Raw genomic sequence first — 11,217 nt, 5'->3', positions numbered from 1 at the left:
TACCCACGATAAATTATCTAATTCCGCAATTTCAACTTTACCGATTGGTTGTCCAAAACTTTGGAACAAATAAGTATCGGCTAAGTTATAGTCCGTGAGTCCAGCATTCCTATTTGGTCTGTTAAACCTTATTTCGACATCTTCCAAATTTCTTGAGCAGAAGGTCATACATTCCTCTGCCAAGTAGCCTTCAGCAATTGATCCTTCGGGATATCGCTTGTTGCGGCAGTAAGACTTTAATTTGGATAGGAACCTAAACACAATATACAACATTATCAAGAGTTGTAACTAAAGGCGTAGAGGTGAATGAAGGAAAATTTTAAAAATACTCTTTAACACCTTTCTATGGGATACATCCATCGATAGAAAACGGGTCTGCCAAGAATTGCTTTGTACGGGAGATGAATTATCAAGTGAACCATAATGGTGAAAAAGGAAGGTGGGAAGATTTTCTCCATGTTGCATAAAGTCAAAGCGGCTCGATCCTGTACCTTCTGAAGTTATTGAAAATCCAAAACTTTGCCACAAATGGCTTTCATTATGTTGGATAGTTCAATGATACAAGACGTCACCTTCTTGGACATACAACATCGTAGAGCAACTGGCATTAAATCTTGCACCAAGATGTGATAGTCATGTGATTTTAGCGAATATAATCTTCGATCTTTAACACTAACACATCGAGATATATTTGATGCATACGCATCCGGAACCTTTATATCCTTCAACACCATGCAAAACAGTTCTTTCTCCGTCTTGGACATTGAGAAAATAGAAGGCGGCAACCGATATTTCCCATTCGGAAGTGGATTGGGATGAAGATCAGGCCGAATTCCCATTTGGACTAAATCAAGTCGACTCTGAAGATTGTCTTTTGATTTTCCGTCGACGTTTAAAATTGTACCCACAATGTTCTCGCAGACATTTTTCTCAATGTGCATAACATCAAGATTGTGTCGTAAAAGGTGATGCTCCCAATAAGGCAACTCAAAAAAATAATTCTTTTTTTCCACAAGTCCGCCTCATTAGGATCGTCCTCTTCATTGGAGCTTTCCTCAGCTTCATCATTTGATCTTCTGTTTCTCTGCGTGTTTGGCGGTTGGTTCATCTTCCCATAAATGAAATTCATATCTTCCAACATGAACAAGATTTCAGAGCCACTGGTCTAGGAAGGAGCTTCTCTGAACTCTTCAGTGCCGTCAAATATAGAACTCTGAAATCTAAATCTATGATTTTTCGGTAACCACCGACGATGCCCCATGTAAGAGAACTTCTTCCCATTGTACAGCCATTGCGAGCATGTTTGTGCAGCACAACAAGGACAAGCATAACGACCCTTGGTACTCCAACCGGATAAATTGGCATAAGCGGGAAAGTCATTAATGGTCCACATCAAAGCTGCACGTAAATTAAAGTTCTCCTTTCTCAGTATATCGTATGTCTCGACACCAGCCCATAATTGTTTTAACTCTTCAATCAGTGGCTGTAAGTAAATGTCGATATCATTCCCGGGCCCTTTCTCTCCAGGGATAATCATAGATAAGATAAGGGAAGATTGCTTCATGCAAATCCACGGAGGCAGATTGTATGGAACAAGCACTACTGGCTAAGTACTGTACGCAGTACTCATGATCTTGTACGGATTCAATCCATCAGATGCTAAGCCAAGCCTTACACTCCTAGGATCGCTTGCAAAGCTTGGAAATTTATTGTCAAATGATTTCCCAGCTAAAGAATTTACCGGATGCCTCATCTTCCCATCATCGGTTCGTCCATCATGGTGCCACATTATAAACTCTGCTATCTTCGACGACATGAAAAGCCTTTGAAGCCTTGGTATCAGCGGAAAATACCGTAAAATCTTGACCGGCTTCTTTCTTGGCTGTGCATCATTTTCATCATCGTTCCCATCTTCTGTGTTTCTATTTATCCAACGTGATTGGCCGCATACGTGACAGCACTGTTGGTTTCTCCGATCGCCCCAATACAACATGCAGTCATTCGGGCAACTATGGATTTTGGTGTACCCAAGACCTAAATCTTTTATCATTTTTTTCATATCTTTGCATGATTGAGGGATTTTTGCAAACGGAAACATCTCTCTCAAAAACTCTAACAGCATGGTCAAAGAGTTCCCGGTCCACCCTCCCAAACATTTTAACTGAAAAAGACGAATACAGAAAGACAATTTTGAGAATTTTAATCCCTCATACAGATCTTCGTTCATGTCAGTAAGTAGCGCGTAAAACGTCGCCGCTTCTCCATTCGGCTCTTCATGATGTACACTTCTTTCGGGTTCGGTAAAAGCATTTTCACCGACATTACAATCATCAGATGCCACAAAGTCGGCTGGGAACGACTCCAAACCATGATTGTGAATATTAAATGCTTCCCGCAACATCCCTTCCATGTCATCCCCTCTAACGGACCGATGGTAGGCAGTACTATCATAAGATACATCCATCCTCAAAGAGGAGGTACTAGACGGGCATTCTCCATGAAAGAACCATTATTTATAACCCCGAACAAACCCATCAACAATTAGATGCTCGTATACAACCTCACGATAATGCCAGTTTATGTTGACACACTTCTTACACGGGCAAAGATTCATGTTCTCTTGGCTTGCATATTGAAATGCAAAATTTAGAAAACCCTACACTCCATTTCGATAACCGTCGCTAACTCTTGACAAATTCATCCAAGAACGGTCCATTTCTTAATTCTTGAAGTCTGACATTGACAATAAATTGCACGGGTTTAGGATTTAGGAATAAGTTATGTATTATATAAGTTATGTAAGTTATGTAAGTTGTGTAAGTTGTGTATTATGAAACTTATGTACGTTATGTCTTATGTAAGTTATATATTATTATGTAGAGTATGTATTATTATGTAAGTTATTATGTAAGTAGGGATGTAGGATATTATGTAAGTTATGTAAGTTTTTGTTTTTGTGTATTATGTAACTTATTTAATTTATGGATGTTATGTATTATTATGTATTATTATGTAAGTTATTATGTAGGTTATTATGTAAGTCATTATGTTGGTTATGTAAGTTGTGATATGATTGCTAATTATGTATGTAAGTTATGATATGATTGCTAAATTTAAGTTATATAAGTTATGTATTATATGTAAGCTTATGTATGTAGGTTATGTAAATTATGTAATGTATCGATTTTTAAAAATATATATAAATTTTAAATATATATATAAACTATATATAAATATTAATAAGTTATGTAAGTTATGTATTATAAATTTAAGTTGTGTAAGTTATGAATTATGTAAGATATGTAAATTACGTAAGATATGAAATTTGAACTTTTAAAAAAATTAATATTTAAAAATATTCGTGATTAAAAAATAAATTATTTAAAAAAATAAAACTTTAAATACAATTTATTTAAATACAATTTATTTAATTAGGTAAATTAAAATAAAAAATTTAAAATATAACTTTAAATACAATTTATTTAATTAGGTAAATTAAAATAAAATAGAATATATTTTTCGTGATTAAAATAGCATAAAATTAAAATAAAAGATAATGAAAAGGAAAACATATAAATATTTGTATAGTTTGGACCAATTTATTTATCTATGTTAATATTATTTACACATTTGAAATGAGATTTTGGTAATGAATTACTTGAGAAATGGAAGAAGATTTAATTATTTATTAAGGAAAACATATAAATATTTGTATAGTTTGAACCAATTTATTTATCTATGTTAATATTATTTACGACTGTATTATATTTGAGTCCTTACAATCCTATGCAGTAACTTATGCTGTAATTAACGGCAATGGTGATGGCAGGACACATGAGAACATTTTTAGATTCCTTTAGGCAAAGTATCATCAATTAGTCCCTAAACATTAATATACCGTCTTTGATTTGTGAAGGACCAAAATAATTTAATACGAAAACATGGCAAACTGGATGGCAGATTACAGCAGAAAAATATAAGGCAGAAAACTAGATGTCAATTTTAAGTGAGTAAAATCATAAAAAATTTGAAAGGAAAACCAGCAAAAAAATGTATACAAAATCGGAGCCCCAAAAGACCAAATTTTCGATACCAACCTACAAATACATAATCAGCCCATTCACATTTTTATACCACATTTCTGGCCAAATATGTTCTTAACAAATTGAATTGTAAGCAGTACTACTTTATTCATAACAGTACAAATACCATACATCATTACCATTCAATACAAAGGCTCATTTCATAGTAATCCATTCACAACATTTACCATATGCAAATACTCAAACAAATCTTAACATGACAACATTTTCAAGCAATTCAAATCTCATGACATACTCAATTTCATGATCTGTTAATTTCGGCAATAGTAAATTACCAATTTTAGCTTCAATTTCTGTATCTTATCACACTTTATACTAAATATTTATTTAACCTAAGTACATGTAATAATTTAATAAAAATAAAATAGATTAAATCCAGGCTCTGTTGCATACTTTAAGTACATGTTTTTGCATACTTTAAGTACATGTTTTTGCATACTTTAATGTATAAAATACATTATACTAAATATTTATTTAACCTAAGTACATGTTTTTGCATACTTTAAGATTTCTACAAAACAAGAATGACCAAGATGCCTAAAAATGCAGGAAAATAGATATGCATCAAGATGCCAAAAAATGCAGGAAAACAGTAACCCATCGACAGACACCAACAATGGTGTGTGAAAACTTGCCTAAAACCAGTTAAATGAAATGAAATGAAGACACCCACTGAAACCATTTCGAGAAAAACAATTTCAAACATAAAGAAAATCAATGTACCTGCAGGCCGATGAGGAAAACCACTGTCAACGGCGAAATGAAATAAACCTAAAAACTATCACTGAAACAACACCGCCTCAGTTGCATACCCAATAATGAAACCATTCCCAAATCACAGTAAAAACAAACAACTACAGTACCTGTAGGACGATGAATAGAAACGGACGAAAACCCTATACAGATCAGAGAAGAGAAATTTTTTAAAGTAAGGAACATCAAAATAAATTGGACGAATAAAAAACAGAATAATTTTAATAAACAAGTCAAAACCCAAAGATTACATATGCAGAATCGGAACAAAATCGAACCTTTGAAGGCCTATTGTGCGACGTTCGTCTTCTCTGGAAGGAGGAAGGAGGCGATTTAGGGATTTCGGATTTCAAGAAATTAGGCAAGAAATGAGGCGATTTACGGATTTGGGAATTCAAGAAATTGGGCAAGAAGGACGCAACAATTTCACAGAGAAAAGGCGATTTAGGGATTTGGGGGAGACGGATTTGGGGCTGGGGGAAGCTTGCTTCGAGGGTATACCCCAAAATTGTTTTCAGTAAGCGAAACGACAACGTTTTGCGTTGCATTTTCCGGCGTTTTTATAATAAACGCCACTATTGGATTTTATTAAGCTCACAAATGGCGCCGCATTGGCGAAGTGTATATATAATTCCGGCGCTTTATAACAAAACATCACTATTAAATTATTCTCCACAACAGAAACGGCGTATTATCCGGAAATTTAATTAATTATTGCGGCGTTTCCCTTCAAAACGCCACTAAAAAAATTTTTGCCAACACTGAAACGACGCCGCATTCCGAAAACTTATTCGATCATTGCTATGAAAACGGCATCGTTTTATAATATAACGTTTGTGGCGCTTACGCATAAACGCCACTAATTTCACAACTTTTGCGGCGTTTCACAAAAAAACGCCACTAATCTGCAACTAGTCAACGGAACAGTGTCGTACTACTTCATTTTTTTTATATATTTTGTGGCATTTAATTAACAAACGCCGCTAATATTTAGCTTTTTATAAATTATTTACATTGTTGTAGACATTATTTTTAATTCATACATTAAAATTAGGCCATTATTAATATTATTATTAATATTATTTAAAAATTTTATACATATTTATTAATTTCAATTGTTAAAATTTTATAAATTTTAAAAATAATTCTGTATAATTTAAATATTATCAATATTTAAAATTATAAATTATAAATTATTTATATTATTCAATTAATGTATTATAATTTTAAAATTATATATACTCTATTTTTAAGTGAATATATAAATGATTAATATATATATGTAAATAACACAATATTAAAATAATTTGTTTCATCATATATAACATATATATAAATATGTCAACATTCGTCATTAATTAGTAAACTAGCGTCATTTGTGTCACTTAGAACTATAGTATCATAATAATAATTAAAAAACAATACGTATTTCTCATTTTTCTCAAATTGGTACTAAAAAAGTCATAAAACCCTAAATCGCCCAAACCCAAAACCAAGCATTGTAAACGTTAAATTATAAACTGCAAACCGTTAACCACAAGCATAAACCCCTAAAGCAGTAATTAATTAACCTCTTAATAACATGACTAAATTTTAAGCAATCTAAACCCCAAACCCTAAACCTTACACCCCAAACTCCTAAACCCTAAACCCAAAACACCATAACCCACATCATAAACCCTAAACTCAATACTTTAATATTCACAAAATATTAAACATTATGTAATGATTAAACCTAAAACCCTAAACTATATACGATATACTTTTTAACTTATAATAATCACTAAACTTTAATCCCTAAACTCTCAAACCCTAAACCAAAAACAATATACCTACATAGTAAATCCTAAACCCTAAACTATAATCCAACATAATAAACATTGTATAATGATCCCTAATACCCTAAACGTAACCCAAATACGATAAATTAAATATATATATATATAATAACCTACATTATATTAATGCATGGTTAAGACCAAAACTGTGCGTTTTGGGAAAGATCTTTTGCGGCGCTAACAAATAAGCGCCGCTAATAATATGATTTAGCGACGATTTCTCGTGAACGCCACTAATTCCAGTATACATCAAGATTTAAACACAGCATTTCGGTTAATATATCTTGCGGCGCTTCTAAGAAAGCGCCGCTAATAATATGATTTAGCGGTGATTTCTCGTAAATGCCACTAATTCCAGTATACGTCAAGATCTAAACGCAACGTTTAGGTTAATATATCTTGCGGCGCTTCTTAGCAAGTGCCGCTAATAATATGATTTAGCGGCGATTTCTCGTGAACGCCACTAAATCCAGTATACATCAAGATTTAAACGTAGCGTTTCCGTTAATATATATTGCGGCGCTTCTAAGAAAGCGCCACTAATAGTATACTTTTGCGGCGTTTCCAGAAAGCGCCACTACATCTAATATACCTCAATACCAAGCTCTACGTTTTGGTGTGCATATCTTGCGGCGCTTAACTAGAAGCGCCACTAATACTGATATTTAGTGGCGTTGTATTATAAGCGCCAGTAATTAAATTATACATCAAGACCAAAACGCTAAGTTTTGATTAAGGTATATAGCGGCGCTTCTACGTGCGCGCCGTTGATAGTACTCTTTAGCGGCGTTTTTCTGTAAGCGCCACTAATCCAAATATACATCTAGACCAAACTCTGCGTTTTGGTTGTCATATTTTGCGGCGCTTTTAGAAAACGCCGCTAATACTTGTTTTACTGGCATTTTTTTTAGCGCCACTAATTCTAATATACATCGATACCAAAACAATGCGTTTTCGTTAAGATTTCTGCGGCGCTTCCCACAATGCGCCGCTATTACTTGCTTTAGCGGCGTTTTAGCATAATCGCCACTAATTATTGTATACATCAATACAAAAACGATACGTTTTGGTCTTGAGATTTTGCGGCGCATAACGAAAAACGCTGCTAATTATGTTCTTTTACGGCGTTTTGCTTGAAGCGCCGCTACTGCTATATATTTTGCGGCGTTTTATTTTTTACGCCGCTAATGCTCGATTTTTAGCGGCGTTTTCCGTCCAAACGCCACAAAATATGCGGCTAAAAGTCTGTTTTGGTGTAGTGATTCTTTAAGACATTGAACTAAAGCGAAAATAAACTCTCAAACGAAGAAGCAAAAATTGAACAGAAAAGCCACAAGAAAACTATGCACACCAAGTTTAGTAAATGCTCTCAAAAGTGTTATATTTCTTTGAAGAAATATAATTAAGTAATTACAAATGAGGAAAAAGGTCTCTATTTATAATTGAACTCCCCTAAATCAAACAGTACAGTTTAAATTATATAGATGGTCGAGATCAAAGTCTATCTACAATCAAGGTTAGATGGAGTAATGATTGGGAGAGGATGATTATGTTAAATACCGCCATACGGTGTTGTTGTGTGCACCTGTGATGTGTGAAGCTCAGGGCCTTGTAGAGGGGACACTACGGTGTTCGAATATCAAGGCTAGGATGATGAATGGAGGAATGGGCAGAGGAATAGGAAAAAGGAAAATTGGAATTTCATTACGATTTCGCCATCCGAGATTGTTGGGAGAAAACCGCGATGTGCAAAGCTTTGGGCCTTACGGAAGGGTCACTTCGGTGTTTCAGCATCAAGGTGAAATGTGAAATATGTCCTTCGGGATGACACCATGACGAAAATATTTAGGTTTCATAGAGCATCATCGCGATGTCGGTCAGTAGGCTCTATGGGGTGACATCACAACAGCGGAAAGGTCGTTCAGGATGACACCTCCAAGAGGTTAAAGGCGTAAGACCATAGCTGGGTTATGAAAACCAATATAGTCCACCGGGACAGTATAAACGAGGAAGTCGACTAGGATAGTAAACATAGGGATTATGAGGTGTAAGGTCATAGCTCAGCTATGGCAACCAATGGAGTCTACTAGGACATTAAACATAGGATTTGACAAGTAAGACCATAGTTCAGCTACTAAAGCTTGTGGAGTTCGCCAGGACACCATACAAGGGGTAGTCTGCTGTGACAATAAACACGGGTAGTCAATCATGATGGCCATCATGGGAAGCATAGCAAAAAAGGAAAAATGGGTAAAAGAAAAGTCTCTAACAGGTTAAAAGAATCCCCCAAATGAATGGAAAATGTAATAAAAGTGGGAAAAGACTGTTAGAATAGCAGTTGTGAAAGCCAGTAGGGCATATGTGTGGTAATCCAGCAAGAAATAATCAAGGGATTTTATACACCAGTGGTGCTTAGGGTATAGCTGAATGAAAGATAGGCTAACGGGGGATCGCAGTTAAGGATCAACAATTAAGAACTACCAAAGGGTGCTTAGAGAAGCCTTGTAAACTGGAAATTCAACATAAAGTATGTCAGTTAATCTACAATGAAAAGAAAGGTTAGTTAGAACTCGTCATATGAGAGAAATTAAAAATAATAGACCAAGTGTCAAATATGTTTGTCAAGACTATTCTTTGGTAAAGGAAAACTATTGAGGAAGTATTAGCCAAATGGCTTGTTTGAGTAGGGAATTAGCATGTGAGAAAAATTGTGAACTCCGATGATAATATGTTGGGTACTATAGGTCAAAGTGACCCACATCAGATGGATATGTTACACTTATAAGCATGGTATCTCGAATGAGGATGATTACAAGGAAATAATCCAACCACTAAGCATCCTAAGTGGAACCTAGTCTGCCAGAGTGGCGGGGGACCTCAATAGCTATCTCAGCAGTTGGGACATCAGCAAGTCCTTCGAGACTATGGTACGATAAGGAATCTACGATGGACTAAACAAAGTCGAAATGTTCGCTAAGGGGAAACATATCTAAGGACCTTTAGGAGGGTAAACTTATGGGATTACCTTATAAGAATAAGTTGGAAAGAAGAGTCCACACTAGGAATAAATGGAAGAATGGATACAATTAGAGGAAATAATAGAGTCCACAGAAATGGTGAGACATCCGAAGAATGCGCCAAGACTGATTGTGGGTTGATAGGATTGCCAGGGTAATTCGTTTAGCAATCTATCTGCTAAAGGATGGGATTTGGAATAACTCAGAGCCTATAACTATGAGTTTAAGAGGCTTTACTCACATAAGTAGGGAGTTAGTTGTATTGTAGTTTCTTTTTTTTTAACCCGTGGAAGATGGGGTCTAATTTCAAGTAATTTAGAGACTCACTAAGTTAATCCAAACTTACCAAACTGTGGCCTGCGTTTTGCAGGATTTGTGGAATAAGAGACTCGATGAGGGATCAAGCCAGACAGTGTTGGATCAAGGAGCTCTATTAGTGGAGTGTCATGTACATAGGAAAGGGGTACCTTCAGAGACTTCGACATGTCGTCGAATATATATATTGTAAATATGTAATGCCCTTAGAGTTTGGGGTTCAACAGTAAAGCTTATTTAAAAATATTTGTCTCTATTGTAAGTTTTATAAATAGGTAATACAGTTTGATTTTTTAAAAAAAATTCTAATATTGTTCGTGAACCCAGTCCAGTTGTGACACCCCAAACATAGATTCGATGAACAGTTCGGGTAAGGTTGTTACAGTTTTGGAACAAACTTGAATGTATGAAATCTTGATTATGTTTGAAAGTCATTTTGATCCATGGTAATGACCTTGATGTTGGAAAAATCCGATTTGAAAATGATTTTCTTGCACTTTTTATAGTTTGTCTTGAAGTGCCCTTTCTTGCTGTAGAATAAGCATTTAGGCTTTCTGGTTTTCTTCTTTTCCACTTGTGGTGGCCCAGAGATCTTAGGCTGTTGTTCAACATCAACTCATAGGATCGTAACTACTTCATAAGTTATGTAAGTGTCAGGTTTTTATTTCCAAGATTATATGCAGCCCTAAAACTAGCAAAATCCTTTGACAAGCTATTGAACACCATCTCAATTTGACTGTTCTGGTCCAAATTGGCCTCATTGTTTGCAGCCTCAGGAAAGTAGCCCATAAGAGTGATCATATGGTCTTTGACCGAAGTGATGGGCTTTTGTTGGGCATTCATCAAGCTAGTTATGGCAGACTGTCGAGCCAAGGTAGCTTGGCCTCCGAACATGTCTTCTAGGTTATCTAGAATCGCTTTAGTAGTCTTATAGCTCTCCAGTTGTTTATACAGAGTACTGGTCATGCTTGCCAGCATGTAGCAACGAGTTACCTCATTAGAATCTTCCCAGCATTTTCTAGCCTCAGCTTGAGTAGTCGGTGGGCACTTATTATCAATAACTATTTTAAGTTTCTCACAGATCAGGAAAATTAACAAGTTCCTTTTTCATTCCTTATAGTTATTTTTGTTCAATTTGTTTTCAGTGAGTATGTTCAATAAGGGAGTTTGTGTCATTTTTGAACTTAAAAT

The 11,217-nt window shown here is 35.1% G+C and overlaps 1 protein-coding gene across 1 annotated transcript; it reads right to left on the bottom strand.

The window, feature by feature from the left end:
* Positions 1 to 10,668: 10,668 nt before the first annotated feature.
* On the bottom strand, positions 10,669 to 10,992 carry LOC105778972 (uncharacterized). Its single transcript, XM_012602728.1, has one exon. It carries the CDS (start codon positions 10,990 to 10,992, stop codon positions 10,669 to 10,671), a length of 324 nt encoding a protein of 107 aa, XP_012458182.1.
* Positions 10,993 to 11,217: the final 225 nt, after the last annotated feature.

The sequence above is a fragment of the Gossypium raimondii genome, chromosome 4 (genome assembly GCF_025698545.1).
Source record: "Gossypium raimondii isolate GPD5lz chromosome 4, ASM2569854v1, whole genome shotgun sequence".
NCBI classification, from domain to species: Eukaryota; Viridiplantae; Streptophyta; class Magnoliopsida; order Malvales; family Malvaceae; genus Gossypium; species Gossypium raimondii.
The sequence above is the reverse complement of the archived record's forward strand: the minus strand, read 5'-3'. Positions and strand labels throughout refer to the sequence as shown.

Coding starts and splice junctions, on each gene's coding strand:
- LOC105778972 (XM_012602728.1), bottom strand. CDS start 10,992: ATGACCAGTACTCTGTATAAACAACTGGAGAGCTATAAGACTACTAAA.